This window comes from Pongo abelii, chromosome 10, assembly GCF_028885655.2.
Source record: "Pongo abelii isolate AG06213 chromosome 10, NHGRI_mPonAbe1-v2.0_pri, whole genome shotgun sequence".
Lineage (NCBI taxonomy): Eukaryota > Metazoa > Chordata > Mammalia > Primates > Hominidae > Pongo > Pongo abelii.
In genome coordinates this window covers 6401058-6422027 of record NC_071995.2, presented here as the reverse complement: position 1 = coordinate 6422027, position 20970 = coordinate 6401058, and the positions used below count along the sequence as shown (strand labels likewise).

General features: G+C 50.2%; 1 protein-coding gene across 1 annotated transcript in view; it reads left to right on the top strand.

The window, feature by feature from the left end:
* Positions 1-19701, top strand: part of SCNN1A (sodium channel epithelial 1 subunit alpha) — a 29592-nt gene extending 9891 nt beyond the window's left edge. Inside the window, exons 2-12 of the mRNA XM_024256777.3 lie at positions 2615-2882; positions 4740-4930; positions 11018-11121; positions 11461-11624; positions 12047-12145; positions 12337-12454; positions 17139-17217; positions 17323-17380; positions 17539-17594; positions 17742-17817; positions 18295-19701. Coding sequence (XP_024112545.2) covers positions 2615-2882; positions 4740-4930; positions 11018-11121; positions 11461-11624; positions 12047-12145; positions 12337-12454; positions 17139-17217; positions 17323-17380; positions 17539-17594; positions 17742-17817; positions 18295-18675 — 1594 coding nt within the window. The 3' untranslated portion in view covers positions 18676-19701. The remainder of the gene's footprint in view (positions 1-2614; positions 2883-4739; positions 4931-11017; positions 11122-11460; positions 11625-12046; positions 12146-12336; positions 12455-17138; positions 17218-17322; positions 17381-17538; positions 17595-17741; positions 17818-18294) is intronic.
* The last annotated feature ends 1269 nt before the right edge of the window (positions 19702-20970 follow it).

The window sequence follows — 20970 nt, the reverse complement described above, 5'->3', positions numbered from 1 at the left end:
TGGAATGGATGGGTTATATGGTAACTCTATATCTAACTTTTTGAGGAACTTCCAGATTGTTTTCCAAAGGATTGTATCATTTTATATCCTCACTAGCTGTGTACAGGGTCACAATCTTTTAAAAATGTAGGTCTGTTTGGCTGGGCGTGGTGGCTCAGGCCTGTAAGCCCAACACTTTGGGAAGCCGAGGTGGGCTGATCACGAGGTCAGGAGATCGAGACCATCCAGGCTAACATGGTGAAACCCCGTCTCTACTAAAAATACAAAAAATTAGCTGGGCGTGGTGGCACGCACCTGTAGTCCCAGCTACTCGAGAGGCTGAAGCAGGAGAATGGCGTGAACCTGGGAGGCGGAGCTTGTGAGCCAAGATCACACCACTGCACTCCAGCCTGGGCAATTAAGACTCCGTCTCAAAAAAAAAAAAAAAAAATGTAGGTCTGTTCATAAAGTTCCTACTACATAGGGTTGTTGTAGGGATTATTTGTTAAGATATTTTTCTTACAAGATAGTTTTGCCTACCCCACCTACCCCAAGGTCAGGAAGATATCTTCCATCTTCTAGAGTGTTTATGGTTCTGAATTTCACATTTACGTTATGATCTATCTTGAATTAATTTTTGCCTGTATAGTATAAGGTAGAGATTGAGGGTCATTTTTTTTTCCAATACAGTATTCAGTTGTTCTAGCAGAATCTGCTAACAAATTTTATTTTCTACACTGAATTGAATTGGTGTTTTGACCAAAAATCAGTTGACCATCTATACATGAGTTTATTTCTGGACTCTATTCTGTTCCATTGATCTATTGTCTCTCCTTACCAAGAACCACATTGTTTTGATTACTGTGGCTTTATAGTATATACTAAAGTCAGGAGGTATACATTTTCCAACTTGACTCTTCTTTTCTAAAATTTTCTGGCTATTCTAGATTGTTTGCATTTCCAGATAAGTCTTAGAACCAGTATGTCAATTTCTTTAAAAATATCTGCTGGGGCCGGGTGCAGTGGCTCATGCCTGCAATCCCAGCACTTTAGGAGGCTGAGGCTGGTGACTGCTTGGGCTCAGGAGTTGGAGTCCAGCCTGGGCAACGTGGTGAAACCCCCTCTCTACAAAAAATATAAAAATTAGCTTGGTGTGGTGGCACACTTTTGGTCCCAGCTACTAGGGAGGCTGAGGCGGGAGGATTGCTTGAGCCCAGGAAGAGGCTGCAGTGAGCAGTGATTGTGTCACTGCACTCCAGCTTGGGTGACAGAGCAAGATCCTGTCCAAAAAAAAAAAAAAAAAAGCTGGAATTTTGATAGGGATTGTGTTGAATCCATGTACATATATATATATATATATCCACTTATTCTGATCTTTGATTTATTTCAGCAGGGATTTCAATATATTTTTCAGTCTTGCACATCTTTTGTTACATTTATTTCTATGTATTTGATGTTGTTTATGTTATTTAATATTGCTGTTGTATTCCTGGTTTTCCAATTTTCTGTTGCCAGCATGTAGAAATGCAATTAATTTTTTTTTGAGACGGAAATGCAATTAATTTTTTTTTTTTTTTTTTTTTTGAGACGGAGTCTCGCTCTGTCGCCCAGGCTGGAGTGTAGTGGTGCGATCTCGGCTCACTGCAAGCTCCGTCTCCCGGGTTCACATCATTCTCCTGCCTCAGCCTCCCGAGTAGCTGGGACTACAGGCACCCGCCACCAAGCCTGGCTAATTTTTTGTATTTTTTTTTTTAGTAAAGACGGGGTTTCACCGTGTTAGCCTGTGTGGTCTCGATCCCCTGACCCCGTGATCTGCCCACCTCGGCCTCCCGAAGTGCTGGGATTACAGGCGTGAGCCACCACACCCGGCCTAAATGCAATTAATTTTTTTTTGTGTATTGTGTACCCTGCAACCTTGTTCAGTTTATTAGTTCTATATTTGTTTTGTTTTGGTAGATTTCATCCCTCAGGCCCTGCTACTCTGGACTTTCATGATGGAGATGGTAATAGGAATTGTATTAAGAAGGAATGTAGGGATTTACAGTGAGCTGTGTTTAATTTATGGTGTTTAGGCCGCACCCGAAACACATTAGAACAGTCCTTGGAGGAGGGAGGCGGGGTGGGTGCGGCATCCTGTATTTTTAGAGTTGGAGATTCTAAAAGTGCAGTTGTGAACTCTTGATTTCGGTGCCAAGCGGCACTCAAGGCGAAAGGCCACCGACACTCGCCTGCGGGGATCAGGGCGGGATGACCTGGGCACCGCGGTCACGCCAAGGCCTAGGCCCTCACCCTTCTCCTCTTTGGGACAGGACAGACAAGTTCCGGGTTCCCTTATAGGTCCGGGCGAGGGGGAGGAGAGCGCCCCACAGACGACAGGCGCCTCCTGCCTCTCTCCTTCAATAAACAGTCCACAATGTCCCGGCTGGGCTCGCCGCGGCCTCCGCCTTGCCGGCGGACACACCTGTTTACCCTTCACCGCCGGACGGCCAGGAGGCGCCACGACGACCCCAGCCCCGCCCAGGCTTCTCCGGGATGGACCGGCCTCCCGGGGCACAGATGAGGACCCTGATCCCCGGAGGGGCTAGACACTCGCTCCAGGGCCCCTGGCCTGACCCTCTTCCCTTCGCCCCTTCAGGTATCCGGAAATTAAAGAGGAGCTGGAGGAGCTGGACCGCATCACAGAGCAGACGCTCTTTGACCTGTACAAATACAGCTCCTTCACCACTCTCGTGGCCGGCTCCCGCGGCCGTCGCGACCTGCGGAGGACTCTGCCGCACCCCTTGCAGCGCCTGAGGGTCCCGCCCCCGCCTCGCGGGGCCCGTCGAGCCCGTAGCGTGGCCTCCAGCGTGCGGGACAACAACCCCCAAGTGGACTGGAAGGACTGGAAGATCGGCTTCCAGCTGGTGAGGCCCGCAGTGCCGAGGAGCCCGCCCCGCCCCTCGCCGGCCCCTGGCCCCTGGCCCCGCCCACCCATGGGCTCCGCTCGTTTCCTGACCCGCCCGCGCAGCACAGTGCCACCACGCGGGGCCTCGTGGGCTCGCGTGCAAAAAAAATAAGTAAATAAATACAAATAATAACTAGGTAATTAAAATAACACCTCTTGGTGCCCAAGCTTTTGGGGCCTCTTCCCTGGGGTCCTATGTAGAAGCGTTTTAGGGGTAGGAAGTCAAATTTATTATGGAAAATGCACTTTTATTATTTTTATTATTATTATTATTGTTGTTGTTGTTGTTGTTTTACTGATTCTGGTCCTTGATTCCGGAAGGAAAATGCAGCTTTCTGAATTCCAGTGCCCACTAGTGGGACTCAGGACCCTCCAGCGTGAAGGAGAACTGGGCTAACAGCCCAAGATAGAGAATAAGGAGACAGTAAAAAAAGGAAACTTAGCTGGGGGCGGTGGCTCACGCCTGTAATCCCAGCACTTTGGGAGGCTGAGGCGGGTGGATCACCTGAGGTCAGGAGTTCGAGACCAGCCTGGTCAACGTGGCAAAACCCCATCTCTACTAAAAATACAAAAATTAGCCGGGCTTGGTGGCACGCACCTGTAATCCCAGCTACTCGGGAAGCTGAGCCAGAAGAATTGCTTGAACCCGGGAGGCAGAGGTTGTAGTGAGCCGAGACTGAGCCACTGCACTCCAGCCTGGGCAACAGAGCAAGACTCCATCTCAAAAAACAAACAAAAAAAAGGAATCTTAATTTTTTTTTTTTTTTTGAGACGGAGTTTCACTCTTGTTGCCCAGGCTGGAGTGCAATGGCACGATCTCAGCTCACTGCAACCTCCACCTCCTGGGTTCAAGCGATTCTCCTGCCTCAGCCTCCCGAGTAGCTGGGATTACAGTCATGCACCACCACGCCTGGCTAATTTTTAATATTTTTAGTAGAGATGGGGTTTCTCCATGTTGGCCAGGCTGGTCTGGAACTCCCGACCTCAGATGATCTGCCCGCCTCAGCCTCCCAAAGTGCCTGATTGCAGGAGTGAGCCACCACACCCGGCCCAATTTTTTTTTTTTTTAAATATAAAATAAGGCTGGGCGTGGTGACTCCCGCCTGTAATCCTAGCACTCGGGAGGCCAAGGCGTGCAGATCACCTGAGCCCAGGAGTTTTAGACCAGCCTGGGCAACATAGTGAAACCCCATCTCTACAAAAAAAATACAAAAATTAGCCCGTGTGATGGCACAAGCCTGTAGTTCCAGCTACCTAGGAGGCTGAGATGGGAGAATTGCTTGAACTTGGGAGATGGAGACTGCAGTGAGCCTTAATTACACCACTGTACTCCAGCCTGAGTGACAGAGTGAGCTCGTCTGCCAAAAAAAGAAAGAAAGGAGCAAGGGAGAATGAGGGAGGAGCCAAGGAAAGGAGACAGGGAAGTTCCCATTAGTAAGAGTGGGCTGGGGACTGCAGTTCTAGTCCCAGCTCTTGCTGGGACAAATCTCTTGATCCCTCAGTCTTCCCATCAGTGAAATGGGAGGGAAAGTCTTGCTGCTTCTACCCCAGGCAGGGGAGGTATAAATGAACCAAAACCGTGTGTGTGCAGCTCCTGGTCTCCTTTCCTGGCCTGCAACTCCGTTTATCCCATGCCCCCCGGTCCATGCTGCTGGGGGCTTCTGCTTCTCTTCCACTTCTGTCTGTCCCCACTCCTGGCTTCCGACCCCTGTCCATCAGTCCTCAGAACCCCAGATCACTCATTCTTTGCCCTTGGCCCTGCCAAGGGGCTTATCCCCAGCTGCATTTCCCCTCTGACTCTAGTCTCTGTGTCCAGTGCAACCAGAACAAATCGGACTGCTTCTACCAGACATACTCATCAGGGGTGGATGCGGTGAGGGAGTGGTACCGCTTCCACTACATCAACATCCTGTCGAGGCTGCCAGAGACTCTGCCATCCCTGGAGGAGGACACGCTGGGCAACTTCATCTTCGCCTGCCGCTTCAACCAGGTCTCCTGCAACCAGGCGTGAGTCAGTCCTGCCTGGCTCCTTGCTCTCCGCGGGGTCCACTTCCCTGGGTCAGCCTCACGCCCTGCGTGGGCAGGGCCCAGGAAATGCTTGTTGACTAAAAAAATGCCAGTGCCAGTAGGCCAGGGGGAAGCACTGGCTTTGGGCCCACACCCTGCCCCAGAGAGTGCCCTACAAACTTCTGCTGCTCCCTGCACTGCTGGATCTGAGGGAAGTGGCCTCACAGGATGCCTTGGGAAGACTGGGGCTTTGAGAAACCAAAGGCTGGAAGCATGGGTCTTGGTCTTTTTTTTTTTTTTTTTTTTTTGAGATGGAGTTTCGCTCTTGTTGCTCAGGCTGGAGTGCAATGGCACGATCTTGGCTCTCTGCAACCTCCAACTCCCAGGTTCAAGCGATTCTCCTACCTCAGCCTCCCGAGTAGCTGGGATTACAGTCATGCGCCACCATGCCCGGCTAATTTTTTGTATTTTTAGTAGAGATGTTGGTCAACGTCCATGTTGGTCAGGCTGGTCTCCAACTCCCGACCTCAGGTGATCTGCCTGCCTTGGCCTCCCAAAGTGCTGGGATTACAGGCGTGAGCCACCATGCCTGGCCAGGGTCTTGGTCTTTCTAACGCCCCTTTCTCCCTAGCATCAAAGCTCAAAAGGGCCTAGGAGGTCATCTGTCTCATACTCTGTTCCCTGAGCTGAGGCTGGCAGTGGTAGTGAGGTGGAGTGGCATGGGTTGAGGGACTAAACCTAAGTTCCCACTCTAGCTCTGTCACTTCCTGGCCAGGTGACTCTGGATGTATCACATCATTCTTCAGAGCCTATTTCTTAGATTGTAAAATGGAAGTAAAACAAAAAATGAGATTCATTCAATGTTCATTCAACAAATAGTTTTGACTACCTGGGCTATGTGCCAGTCACTGTTCTAGGCATTTGGACTACATCAAAGGAAAAACTATATAATCCATGCCCCTTTGGCACTTTTACTCAAGTGACGAAGATGATGACGATAACACTGATCTCAAGAGCTGTACCAAGTGCATGAGACACAAACGTGAGGGCACTTTATTATAGACCACAGTAAATGAGGGGTTTCATTACTCTTGTACTCAAACAGGTGAAGTGACTTGCCCTTGGGAATGGGCTGGCCCTGCCTAAGGATTCTTCCCACCCCACTGTCCCTCGGGCATTCATTCTGTGAGCACCGCTGTTATAATGTCCTTGCAAGCAGCTCATAGCAGCTGCAGGTTCTCTGAGGGCTGGGAGAGGCTGAGGCGAGGGGGGTCCCCTTCTGTAACCTCTGGCCCCCTCCTCCCCTGCCTTCTCCTCCTGCTCGTTGATTTTCTGGAGCCATCTCCCTGCCTCTGCCTGGCTCCACTCTATAGGGGGCATTCCCTCCCCTGTTGCTGAAGAATGGCCACAGGGCAAGGTGTCACTTCTTACCCTTCACACACACTCTGCCCAGTACACGATTTTGTTCTGTTTTTGGTCTTTGTGTTTGTTTGAGGACAGAAACTACCAGCTGGGAAGTAAGATGGTAGCAACACCTAAGCCTGAGTCAGCCCACACCTGCCACCAAGTTCCTCTAACCGTCACCTGGACACCGTGCTTTCCCTATGCCCTCACCCGATGCCCTCCCTTTGCTCTGTGTGCCTGCCTCCCCCTCAACAGAAAGTCCATGGTTCATCTTTATCTTGGCACTTAGGCACTTAGGTCAGCTCAGAGCCTCATTTCTCGCCTGGGTTGTTATACCCACTACTCCGCCCTACTGTGTTCTTCTGCCTCCAAATCCTCCCTTCCTTCTGCAACCATAGGAATCTTTGTACTTCATCCTTACTTCACGTCACCACACGTAACTATTCCAGTTAGTCTTGTGTGTTAGTCCATTTTGCATTGCTATAAAGGAATATCTCACCAGGTGCGGTGGCTCGTGCCTGTAATCCCAGCACTTTGGGAGACCGAGATGGGCGGATCACCTGAGGTCAGGAGTTAGAGATCAGCCTGGCCAACATGGTGAAACCCCGTCTCTACTGAAAATATAAAAATTGGCTGGGTGTGGTGGCACGCATCTGTGGCCCCAGCTACTCCGGAGGCTGAGGCAGGAGGATGGCTTGAACCCAAGAGGTGGAGGTTGCAGTGAGCCGAGATCGCACCACTGCACTCCAGCCTGGGCAACAGAGCGAGACTCTATCTGAAAAAAAAAAAAAAAAAAAAAAAAAAAAGGAGTATCTGAGTCTGGGTAATTTATAAAGAAAAGAGGTTTAATTGGCTCAGCGTTCTGCAGATTGTACAAGCATGGCACCAGCATCTGCTCAGCTTCTGAGGAGGCCTCAGGAAACTTTTACTCATGGTGGAAGGGGAGGAGAGGGGGCAAAAGAGAGAGAGACCAGGCTCTTTTAAACAACCAACTATCGGGTGAACTAATTAATAGTGTGAGAATTCACTCATTACTGTGAGGAGGGCACCAAGCCATTCAAGAGGGGCCCACCCCTGTGACCCAAACACCCCCCACTAGGATCACCTCCAACATTGGGGATCACATTTCAACATGAGATTTGGAGGGAACAAACATCCAAACTGTATCCTCCTGTTTAAAATCCTTCAGTGTCTCTCATGGCCTCCAGCATCAAGTTGGAGCTCCTTAGCATGGCTTTCTCACCCCCTCGTCCCCGATAACTACACCCTTTTCCCCCACCCTATCATCTTTTTTTAATAGCACTTTTATTGAGATATAATTTACAAACCATAAATGTATCCTTTTAATATGTATAATTTAGTGATTTTTAATATATTCGGAGTTGTGTAACCATTACCACTACCTGTTTTTAGAATATTGTCCTCATCCCAAAAAGAAACCCTGTACCCATTAGCAGTTCTTCCCCATTTTCTCCCCTCCTCCAAGCCCTGAGAGCCACTCTTCTGCTTTCTGCCTCTATGGATTGCCTGTGGTGAACATTTCACATAAGTGGAATCATACAATATGTGGTCTTTTGTGAGTGGCCTCTTTCATTTAGCATAACGTTTTCAAAGCTTATCCATGTTGTAGCATGGATCAGAACTTCATTTTTATGGCTGAATGCTATTATATTGTGTAGAGATACCACTTTTTTTTTTGAGACAGGTTCTCACTCTGCCACCAAGGCTGGAGTACAGTGGCACAATCAGACCTCACTGTAGCCTTGATTTCCTGGGCTGAAACGATCCTCATTATTCAACCTCCCAAGTAGCTGGGACTATAGGCTCATGCCACCATGCCCAGCTAATTTTTTTTAATTTTAGTAGAGACTAGGTCTCACTATGGTGCCCAGGCTGATCTCGAACTCCTGAGCTCAAGCCATACTCCCGCCTCGGCCTCCCAAAGTGCTGGGATTATAGGCATAAGCCACCACGCCTGGCCCACATTTTTGCTTATCCATTTTCAGTTGATGGACATTTGGATTGTTTCTACTTTTTGGCTGTTATGAATAATGCTGCTATGAACATTCCTGTACGTTTTTGTGGATCCTGTACATGGATCTATGTTTTTATTTCTCTTGGATGTTTACCTGTGAGTGGAACTGCTGGGTCATGTGGTAACTCTATATTTAACATTTTGAGGAACTGCCAGGCTTTTCCAAATGGCCACACCATTTAACATTCCCAACAGCAATGTATGAAGATTCTAAATTCTCTGCCTCCTCCTCATATTGTTTTCTGTCTTTTTGACTTTAGCCATCTTAATGAATCCCTGTAATCGTACTAGTGAGCTAATACAGCTCTTACTAAGGCCGAACACCATTCTAAGCATAATTTCATGCTCAACACCCCTGTGAGGTTGATATTTTTATTATCCCCATTTCACAGCTGAGGAGACTGAGGTACAGAGAGATTAAGTAAGTAACTTGTTTGGTACCACATCTAATACTTGTTAGAGCCCCAGGATTCAAATACAAGGAATTTAATTCTGGAGTCTGTGCTCTTTTTTTTTTTTCTTTTGGAGACAGAGTTTCACTCTTACTGGCCAGGCTGGAGTGCAATGGCGCAATCTCAGCTCATGACAACCTCCACCTCCCAGGTTCAAGTGATTCTCCTGCCTCAGCTTCCTGAGTAGCTGGGATTACAGGCATGCGCTGCCATGCCCGGCTAATTTTGTATTTTTAGTAGAGATGAGGTTTCACCATGTTGGCCAAGATAATCTCAAACTCCTGACCTCAGGTGACCCCACCCGCCTCGGCCTCCCAAAGTGCTGGGATTACAGGCGTCAGCCACTGCGCCCGGCTGAGTCTGTGCTCTTAACCATCACGTTATGCTGATTCTCATAGGCCACTATATTAATGTGCTTAGTGTGTATCTCTATGTGTTTTTGCAAAATCTGTATTTAATTTACATAAATGGTATTGTGTTATAGATCTCATTTCACCTCTTACTATTTTTTTTTTTTTTTTTGAGACAGAGTCTCGCTGTAGAGTGCAGTGGTGCGATCTCAGCTCACTGCAACCTCCCAAGCTCAAGCGATTCTTCTGCCTCAGCCTCCCGAGTAGCTGAGATAATAGGCACCCACCATCACGCCTGGCTAATTTTTGTATTTTTGGTAGAGACGGGGTTTCACCATGTTGGCCAAGCTGGTCTCGAACTTCTGACTTCAACTGATCCACCCATCTCAGCCTCCCAAGGTGTTGGGATTACAGGCGTGAGCCACTGTGCCCCACCACTTTTTTTTTTTTTGAAGCTCTATGTTTTAAAACACATCCGTGTTGCTCCACCTCACCTGCTGATGGAACTTGTGCCTGCTTTCCATGGGGGCGGCACCCACCACATTGTGCTTGTTCCCTCTCTGTGTGCGAAGGGCTCACCAGCCTTCAGGACTGGCCACTTCTGTAGCCTCTCCTTCAGTCCTTCCCTGCATCTAGCCTGGGCTCTAGAAGTGCTGACTTCCCAGTACATCCTAGAATGTGCACCAGTATGTCACGCCTGTGTGCCTTTGTTCTTCAAGGCCAGTGGAATATCCTGGATCACCTAGTTCCAATCTCCTCATTTTACAGAATCATCCTACATTTTACAGAGGACGAGAATAAGCTTAGAAACAATGACTTGCTCAAGACCGTACAACCAGAACCCCACTCTTTATCTCTGGCCAGCCTCTTCTCCCTCTTCTCTTTAGTCTTCCTTTGCTGCTCACTGGCCGAAGTCCCCTTTCCGTCTTTGCCCTGCTCCCATTGCTAGCTCCAAGATGGCAGGGTAGCAGAACACAGATCCTCTCTGTGCCGTGTGGCACATGTGCTGTGCTACAACCCACACAGCCTCCCTGTTCTGGAACCTGTGATTTGCTGTGAAATTGCAGGCCTACTGCAGCCATGTTGCCTCTGTAATTGCTTTCTCTCTGTCCCCACACCTGTCACAGATGAGTTTTGGACCTACCATTCTGAGACATACTGATGCAAGAGGCTCCCGGGAAACACTTGGTACTGATCTTCCTCCCCTCAGCTCCGTGCTCACCACTGGCCACACTTTCTCCTTTAACCCTGCTCCCGTCCTCCCCTTCATTCATTCATTCATTCATTCATTCCTCACTCAACAACTATTTATTAATCATCTCCTCTATCTCCTAGATGACAAGAACTATGCAACTAACCCAGAGATGACACAGAGATGAATGAGATGTGGCTCCTGTCATCAAGGAGCTTGTGATTCAGTGGGGAACTAACATGTAGATGCATGGGCAGTTAGGGACATGCAAGAATCTTTATAGTGCAACAAGAGAGAAGTTACAAGGCAGCACGGAAGTCAAGGCCAGTGAACCCAGATGGCCTGGTGAGAGGAGCCTGGACTAGAAGGTAGATGTGTGACCTTGGGCCAGCTGTTTGAGCTCTCTGAGCCTTAGCTTCCTCCTCTGTGATATGAGGATGAGACTCTCACAGGCTGTTGGTTGGAGTGACTGAGGGAGTGTGAGTAAAGCTGTCAGCATTGTGCCAGCACATAGTAGGTGATCAGGAAACAAATGGCTCTGAAAGGCACAAGTCCTGTAGGAGTTTAAGAGAGTGGACACTCTCTGCCTCATCTCCCTGTTCCCTGGACCACCTACACTTTCCTCTCTGACCCTATTCTCTCTTTCCTGATAAGGAATTACTCTCACTTCCACCACCCGATGTATGGAAACTGCTATACTTTCAATGACAAGAACAACTCCAACCTCTGGATGTCTTCCATGCCTGGAATCAACAATGGTGAGCAACTCCCTGCTTGCTCCATGGTGCCCTCTGCCTCAGCGACTCACGTGTACACCTTGAGCTCACCTCTTAGAGCTGCTGGGAGGGGTCCTGTCTGCTGTCTCTCCCCAATAGGTGCCACATAGTCCATTCCAGGCATGAGAGGAATCTTGTCCCAGGTCTTCCTCCTGCCTCCAGATTCCAGCTCAGGGGTTGCCAGGTCCCTTTGTGGGTCTTCCTGAACTTGCTTCTCTTGCAGCTTTAGAGACTGGGCAAGGAAGGGAGAGTGGATTTCCATCTTCTACCTCTTCTCTAGGATTCCCGCCTCTGCCAACGCTGCTCTCTCTGCACCCCTAGGTCTGTCCCTGATGCTGCGCACAGAGCAGAATGACTTCATTCCCCTGCTGTCCACAGTGACTGGGGCCCGTGTAATGGTGCACGGGCAGGATGAACCTGCCTTTATGGATGATGGTGGCTTTAACTTGCGGCCTGGCGTGGAGACCTCCATCAGCATGAGGAAGGCAAGGATGCCGACTGGGAGGCCTGGAAGGAGCGCCTCAGATTGCAGAGGGGCAGGGGGAGGCATGGGAGCCTGGAGAGGGAGAGCATGTGGGGTGGGCCTTGAGCATGTGGAGGTCTTCAGGAGCAGGAATGAGGGGCAGAGGGGCTGGCACTGGGAAGTAAAGCCCTGCAGGGTGGACCCTGGGGGACAAGTGCTGAGAAGGCATTCAGGGCGTGCTTAGGATTTCTGGGGATGCTCTGGGCCCAGTGGCCTTGAAATGAGCAGTGCGTGGGCATGGGGGCGGCTGGAGGCATGTATTGAGAGGGTGAGGCTGGTAGGAGGGGCTGGCAGGTGTGAGATACAACCTGGAACTGAGGGAAGGCAGAGAACCCAGAGACACTTGCTCTGTCCTCTGATCTCTTGGTGTATGTGGGTTCATAGGAAGCCCTGGACAGACTTGGGGGTGATTATGGCGACTGCACCAAGAATGGCAGTGATGTCCCTGTCAAGAACCTTTACCCTTCAAAGTACACACAGCAGGTGAGGCCCAACCTGATTCCGTGGCAGCCACTCCCAGGCCTGCCCTGGCTGGTCCTGCAAAGCTGGAGGGGTTGTGTATGTGAGAGAGAGAGGGAAACTGGGGGGTGGTGGAAAGAGGATGGAAGCTCTGTGCAGAGAACTGCTGAGTTCAGGCCTGAACCTCCTCTCCTCTCCACCCTCCTCCCTTCCAGGTGTGTATTCACTCCTGCTTCCAGGAGAGCATGATCAAGGAGTGTGGCTGTGCCTACATCTTCTATCCGCGGCCCCAGAACGTGGAGTACTGTGACTACAGAAAGCACAGTTCGTGGGGTGAGACTCCAGGGAGCCCCCGCCCTGCCCCCACTGACCCCAGTACTCACTGAGGCGCTTCTTCCTCTCAGTCCCCTGTTTGTGGGGATGACTTCTAGCTCCCACCTGCTGGGATGAATCCTCCCTTGCTCTTGTTTTTCAGTCTTTAGTCTCTGCCTCTGTCAGTTTCCCTCTCCCTCAGTCCCTCTCTCTTTTTTTCTTTTTTTTTTTTTTTGAGATGGAGTCTCGCTCTGTCGCCCAGGCTGGAGAGCAGTGTCGCGATCTCGGCTCACTGCAAGCTCCACCTCCCGGGTTCACACCATTCTCCTGCCTCAGCCTCCCAAGTAGCTGGGACTACAGGTGACTGCCACCATGCCTGGCTAATTTTTTGGTATTTTTAGTAGAGACAGGGTTTCACCCTGTTAGCCAGGATGGTCTCAATCTCCTGACCTCATGATCCGCCCACCTCGGCCTCCCTTTCTCTTCTCTCTGTTCCTCCCTCTCAGTGTTGCAGTCTCTCTGTTTTGGCCTTTGTGTGTTTGTCAAGGAATTGTCCCATTGAAAAACAACCTGCAGCAGAAGGAAGGAAGAGCACGTGAGAAAACCTCCAGTGGTTCCTCACTGGCTGCTAAGGTTTCAGTGCATGCTCTGCCCACATCTTCCCTGCTCAGTGCCCAGGGTGCTTAGCTGGGCAGGCTCCGGAGGGGCTGGGTGGGGTACACAACACTTCCCTGGAGAGCAGGAAGAAAATATTAGAAGTTACATGGATCTGTCTCATTCCTTCACATTTTCCATCTTATGTGCTTTGGAGTGGACATACTGTATCCATTCAATAGTAGAGGTATGTAATTTATAAATCAAATACATGTATTGGACCTGCTTATTTAAGATTTTTTTTTTTTTACCTGAACAAGGGCACAATCAGTAAAGTTTGGAGCACCTTGGAATCTCCTCCTTATCCTGGTATAGGAGTAGACAAATCTCTTTCCTTTTGACTGCAGTTGAGTTGTTTGGCAGGGAAGTTGTGTGCCAGGAAGCTGAGAGAGAAGGAAAATCACAAAAAGAAAATATGGAAGCTGCAAGGGTTTGCATTCCTGGCGTGCATGCTCTTCTGTGATACAGCTGGCCTGTTCCCCCTGCAGTTCCTCCTCCCAGGGCTCTCCCCTGGGCCCAGCTGTCCCACAGGGCGGGTGGAGGGCCATCACGGGAGGTGACATGGTAGTGGGCACTGGAGACACGGAGGCCCTCAAAGGCAGCGGATTGTCTCACCCCAGAGTTCAGCGTCCATCCCTACCTGGTTCCTGTCTGTGGTGACTTTTCCGCTTCTGTCCTTCCCTGGGCTGGCTCCGCAGTTCTCTTCTGCCTGGACTTTCCAGTCGTGGCCTCCTGGTTCCTGCCTCTCTGACCTTAGAGGATCGTAGCACAAAAGAACTGGGGGAAACCCAAAGGCCATCTGGCCTCACCTCCTGTCTCAGATGAACAAATTGAGGTCCAAGGGGAGGATGTGACACGTCCCAGGGTATACAGGACTGGGATAGAGGAGATACCACCCGTGATTTCTCCCTCCCCTCAAATAATTATTTCTACATTGTGGGTTTGCACATTTGTGAGTGAAAAATAACAATATTGATTGCTGAGAAGTTGTGAGGATGAGAGAGGAAGTAAGGCTAAAAGCACAGTCTGTTGCATTTCCTAGGGCTTACTTCCCTGGAGAAGAGGGCCAGCTGCTTCCCCTTCTTCCTAAAGATCTCCAACTCTGGTAGGGATTTGGGTCAGAAATGAAGAAGGACTTCAGAGTGAGGAAGTAAAAGTAGCAATAATGACAAAATAACCTTACTTAGAATTTGGGAAATGGGGGAGGAGGGGAATCTACAGTTCCATTATTATTATTTTTTTTTTTTGGTAATAGCTTTATTGAGATAATTTATATCCCATACAATTCACTCATTTAAAGCGTACAGCTTCATTTTAGTCAAATTTTAGTTTTTAATTTTAGGTTTTAAGTATAGTCCCGGAGTTGTGCAATCATCATATAACCAATTTTGGAATATTTTTAGTGTTCCCAAAGGAAACCTTGTACTCACTCAGGCCAGGTACGGTGGCTCATGCCTGTAATCGCAGCACTTTGAGAGGCCAAGGTGGGCAGATCACTTGAGCCCAGGAGTTCGACACCAGCCTGGGCAACGTGGCGAAACCCTGTCTTTACAAAAATTAGCTGGAATGGTTGTGCGTACCTGCAGCCCCAGCCACTTGGGAGGCTGAGGTGGGAGAATCACCTGAGCCCAGGAGGTCAAGGCTGCAGTGAGCCGTGATCAGGCCACTGCACTCCAGCCTGGGCGATGGAGTGAGACCTTGTCTCAAATAAATAAATAAATAAACCTTGTACTCATTAGCAAGTCCCAAGCTTCCCTCCCCTCCTCCGCCACTGCCAGCCCTTGGGCAACCACAATTCTTTCTTTCTCTATGGATTTGCCTATTCTGAATCTTCTTTTTTTTTTTTTTTTTTGGAGACAGAATCTCCCTCTGTCACCCAGACTGGAGTGCAGTGGCGTGATCTCGGCTCACTGCTACCTCCGCCTCTCAGGTTCAAGCGATTCTCCTGTCTCAGCCTCCCGAGTACCTGGGACTACAGGCGCACGCCCCCAAGCCCGGCTAATTTTTGTATTTTTTAGTAGAGATGGGGTATCACCATATTGGTCAGGCTGGTCTCAAACTCCTGACCTCAGGTGATCCGCCCGCCTCGGCCTCCCAAAGTGCCGGGATTACAGGCGTGAACTACTGTGCCCGGCTATTCTGAATCTTTCATATAGATGGAATCTTAGAGTGTGTGACCCTCGTGTCTGCCTTATTTCACTTAGCATAATATTTTCAAGGTTCATCCATATGGTAGCAATAGCAGTGCCTCATTCCTTTATATGGCTGAATAACAACACTCCCTTGTATGGATAGACCACACTTTGTTTACCCATTTATCAGTTAGTGGACATTTGTGTTGTTGCCACTTTTTGGTTATTGTGAATAATGCTGCTGTGAGCATTTGTGTACAAGTTTTTGTGTGGACACGTTTTCCATTTTCTTGGGTATATACCTAGGAGCAGAATTGCTAGGTCATATGGTAATCTAGGTTTAACCTTTTTTGAGGAGCTGCCAGGCTGTTTTCCAAAGTGACATCACCATTGTACATCCCTAGCAGCAGTATAAGAGGTTTTCAGTTTCTCCACATCCTGCCAGTTCTTGTTATTGTCTTTTTAAATTTTTATTTATTTATTTATTTTTTTTTTGAGAAGACTCTCACTCTCTTGCCCAGGCTGGAGTGCAGTGGCATGATCTTGGCAAACTACAACCTCCACTTCCTAGGTTCAAGCAATTCTCCTGCCTCAGCCTCCCAAGTAGCTGGGATTACAGGTGTGTACCACCACACCCAGCTAATTTTTGTATTTTCAGTAGAGACTGGATTTCACCACGTTTGCCAGGCTGGTCTCGAATTCCTGACCTCAGGTAATCCACCTGCCTCAGCCTCCCAAACTGTTGATATTACAGGCGTGAGCCACTGCACCCAGCCTATTGTCTTTTTTTAAATAATACACATCTTAATGGGCGTGAAGTGGTATCTTATTGTGGCTTAATTCCCTTATTCTTATACAATTATTGTTCCCATTTTTCTTTTTTTTTTTTTTTGAGACGGAGTCTCGCTCAGTCGCCCAGGCTAGAGTGCAATGGCGCGATCTCGGCTCACTGCAAGCTCCGCCTCCCGGGTTCACACCATTCTTCTGCCTCAGCCTCCCGAGTACCTGGGACTACAGGCAACCGCCACCACGCCCGGCTAATTTTTTGTATTTTTAGTAGAGACGGGGTTTCACCGTGTTAGCCAGGATGGTCTGGATCTCCTGACCTCGTGATCCGCCTGCCTCGGCCTCCCAAAGTGCTGGGATTACAGGCGTGAGCCACCGCACTCGGCCTGTTCCCATTTTTCTTTATGGCGTTTACGTTTTTGTCCATAACGTATATTTCCTTACACTGGTGTATCCTGTTTTGTTTTTCGCCTGACTTAGCTTATTTTCTTTCTTTATTAATTTATTTTTTAGGCCAGGCACGGCAGCTCATGCCTGTAATTCCAGCACTTTGGGAGGCCGAGGTGGGCGGATCACGAGGTCAGGAGATCGAGACCATCCTGGCTAACACAGAGAAACCCCGTCTCTACTAAAGATACAAAAAATTAGCCGGGCGTGGTGTCAGAAGCCTGTAGTCCCCGCTACCCGGGAGGCTGAGGCAGGAGAATGGTATGAACCCAGGAGGCGGAGCTTGCAGTGAGCCAAGATCGCGCCATTGCACTCCAGCCTGGGCGACAGAGTGAGACTGTCTAAAAAAAAAAAAAATTAATTTATTAAAAAAATTTTTTTTAGAAACAAGGTCTCACTCTGTTGCCAGAGTTGGAGTACAAAGGCACACTCATAGCTCACTTGCAACCTTGAACTCCTGGCCTCAAACGACCCTCCCACCTCGGCCTCCCAAAGTGCTGAGCCACTGTCCCCGGCCTAGCTTAATTTCTTAAACGCTTCTTGGTACTGCCACTCATAAGGCATCATTATAATGCTAAATAATGCTCTTGTAAAGTGGGTACCCAGGGATCTTGGGAGACCTCTTGGGTGTGGGGTAGAGAAAGTTGAGGTGCCCTAGGAGAACAGGCATCTCTCTGTACCCACAGGCTATTGCTACTATAAGCTCCAGGTTGACTTCTCCTCAGACCACCTGGGCTGTTTCACCAAGTGCCGGAAGCCATGCAGGTTAGTGTCCCCTTCCCCGGGTACAGGTTGGGTAGAATACAGGTTACCGAGCCAAGCCTTCGGGAGAGCTCTGCCCCAACACTGAGCACCTTTCTCCATCCCCAGCGTGACCAGCTACCAGCTCTCTGCTGGTTACTCACGATGGCCCTCGGTGACATCCCAGGTAGAGTGTGGGGAAGGGACGGGTGGGGGATGTGTGTGCCCATGTAATGCTGTGGCCTTCTCTGGGTATTATGTGTATGAGTGTGTTTGACACAACCCTATCCCTGTAAGCCTGAAGCATATGGGAGTGACCTTGATGACACCCCCATTCTTTCCTAGGAATGGGTCTTCCAGATGCTATCGCGGCAGAACAATTACACCGTCAACAACAAGAGGTCAGTCCTGCCCTGGTCCCAGCCACAAGAAAGGAATCTTTGGGAGGGAAAATAGACCTAGGAAGAGGGATCGATACGGTTGATTAGAGGAAGGTCCAGGAAGTTCATCCTTTACCATTTCTTCCCACCCTCTACCCCACACCTAAGAAATGGAGTAGCCAAAGTCAACATCTTCTTCAAGGAGCTGAACTACAAAACCAATTCTGAGTCTCCCTCTGTCACGGTAGGTCGTGCCTGGATGGAGCCTGTGATGCTCTGGGGGTCTTACTTAGCAGGGCGGCTGTCAGGCAAAACCAAAAGGTTTTCTCTGTGGGCCAGAAGGCTCTGAGTCTCAAAGGCAAGGAACCAAAGAAGAGGGTCAAGGGAGAGGTTGGGAGGGTTGGAAGAAGGAGCTCGGCCGGGGCATAAGGTCTCTGGGGGTGGTGGGAGGGACAGGCATGCTAGATGCTGGGGTGAAGGCGCTTGACCCATGCCCCCATCCATTTCAGCTGCCCCTGACTGTGGGCCAGTTATCAGTTTTCTCTGGGTGACACTGGCCAGGAGCAGAGACAAAGAGCCCAGGGGGCTGCTGAGAGGCTGAGAGGACTCGGGGGTCCTTGGGGATGAAGGAAGACAGCTTGGTGAGGAGGGATGGGGGCTCCTCTGCCAGAGTCCATCCAGAATCCTCTGTTCCATTGTCAGTGTACCTCTCCTCTCACAGATGGTCACCCTCCTGTCCAACTTGGGCAGCCAGTGGAGCCTGTGGTTCGGCTCCTCGGTGTTGTCTGTGGTGGAGATGGCCGAGCTCATCTTTGACCTGCTGGTCATCACGTTCCTCATGCTGCTTCGAAGGTTCCGAAGCCGATACTGGTCTCCAGGCCGAGGGGGCAGGGGTGCTCAGGAGGTAGCCTCCACCCTGGCATCCTCCCCTCCTTCCCACTTCTGCCCCCACCCCACGTCTCTGTCCTTGTCCCAGCCAGGGCCTGCTCCCTCCCCAGCCTTGACAGCCCCTCCCCCTGCCTATGCCACCCTGGGCCCCCGCCCATCTCCAGGGGGCTCCACAGGGGCCAGTTCCTCCGCCTCTCCTCTGGGGGGGCCCTGAGAGGGAAGAAGAGGTTCCTCACACCAAGGCAGATACTCCTCTGGTGGGAGGGTGCTGGCCCTGGCAAGATTGAAGGATGTGCAGGGCTTCCTCTCAGAGCCGCCCAAACTGCCTTTGATGTGTGGAGGGGAAGCAAGATGGGTAAGGGGCTCAGGAAGTTGCTCCAAGAACAGTGGCTGATGAAGCTGCCCAGAAGCGCCTTGGTTCCAGCTCTGTACCCCTTGGTACTGCCTCTGAACACTCTGGTTTCCCCACACAACTGCAGCTAAGTCTCCTTTTCTCTTGGATCAGCTAAGCGAAACTTGGAGCTTTGACAAGGAACTTTCCTAAGAAACGGCTGATAACCAGGACAAAACGCAACCGAGGGTACACACAGGCATGCACGGGTTTCCTGCCCAGTGACGGCTTAAGCCAGCCCCGAACTGGCCTGGCCACGCTGCTCTCCAGTAGCACAGATGTCTGCTCCTCCTCTTGAACTTGGGTGGGAAACCCCACCCGAAAGCCCCCTTTGTTACTTAGGCAATTCCCCTTCCCTGACTCCCGAGGGCTAGGGCTGGAGCAGACCCGTGTAAGTAAAGGCGGCCCCAGGGCTCCTCTAGCCTCATACCCGTGCCCTCACAGAGCCATGCCCGGCGCCTCTGCCCTGTGTCTTTCATACCTCTACATGTCTGCTCGAGATATTTCCTCAGCCTGAAAGTTTCCCCAACCATCTGCCAGAGAACTCCTATGCATCCCTTAGAACCCTGCTCAGACACCATTACTTTTGTGAATGCTTCTGCCACATCTTATCTTCCCCAAAATTGATCGCTCCCCTTTCTCCTGGGCTCCTGTAGCACACTATAACATCTGCTGGAGTGTTGCTGTTGCACCATACTTTCTTGTACCTTTGTGTCTCCCTCCCCAACTAGACTGTAAGGGCCTTGCGGTCAGGGACTGAATCTTGCCCGTTTATGTATGCTCCATGTCTAGCCCATCATCTTGCTTGGAGCAAGTAGGCAGGAGCTCAATAAACGTTTGTTGCATGAAGGAATGTCTGGAGAGCTGGATGGGGCATCAAGAAGAGGGTAGGGGGTGGGTACAAGTCACCACCCGAGCTTCTGGGAGGTCCTGGGGCTGGGGGAGGGTACAGACTCCCATGCCCCTTGGCTGCACCACGGAACTGACCATTCTTCACGGGGTCTTAAGGGGTGCAAACATTCTGGTGAATTCCTCCATGGGTGTTGCTGAGTGTCTGCTATGTGCCCATGGCCATGTTACGGTGGAAGGGGGAAGATATGATGCCACCCCTTCAGGGAACCTACCTCACAGTGTTTGGGGAGACTTGCCCTCTCCACTGTCTGAACCTCCTTTTCCTTCTCTGCTTTAGTCACCATCATCACTAACCTCCCCACCCCCCACTCCATCTGCTGAGTCCCACTTACCACCTGGCGGCAATGAACCCTCCCATTGGCTCCCACCTGCCTCCCATCAGCTGCCTGGTGGTGGAGGAGGATGATGAGGCTCAGGCCAGTTTCTCCTGGAAATGCAAAGCCTTATATGGTCTTATTGGTACATGATTGCAGAGAGGGGCACAGGGAATCCTCGCAGCTTTAGTAAAGGAGAGACTGAGGTCCAGGGAGGGGCTGAAGGATGTGCGAGTAGAACTCCAGCTCTCTGATCCTCGTTTCTCCCCCACTCCAGCATAAGACCTGGAATCCAGAAGTGACCCTTTCTCACCATCTTTGGGGATTCTGTCCCTGCCACCTTAGTCTTTTTCATCTTAATTGCAGTCTCCCTGTTCTGAGGAGCCAAAAAAGGAAGAGACTTTTGGGGAAAGAGGAGAAGGAGCTGGTGACGGGGGTAGGAAGGTAGACAGGGTCATGACCTGAAACGGTGTGACGACTGCTGACTTCCCTTTCCTGGACTTGAGCTGATGGAGGGGAAATGGTGTTGCAGTCTCCTCCGTCAGAACCCTCAGGTGCAGACGGCACTTGTCTGCCCCCTCAGCCTCAGCCTTGGCCCACCTGGTCCCCAGTGCCCTCTCCTCTGGCTGGGGCAGGAGGACCTGCCGGACATAGCCAGATGTATTACGGATGACTGCAGTCAGCTCCCCCAGGCTCCTGCTTCTCTTGCCTCCTTTTTTCCCCAGAGCTGTCTCCTTATCTCCCTTCGCTTGTCTATGGGTTACTCCTGGACCCTGGGGTTAAGAGTTGGAATCAGGCTGTTAGCGATAAAAGGGTTCAAGTTGACTCATTTTCCTTATCAGGCTTAGTAGTTGAAGTGACTTGCTGAACTTCATAATTCTTAGAGAACCTG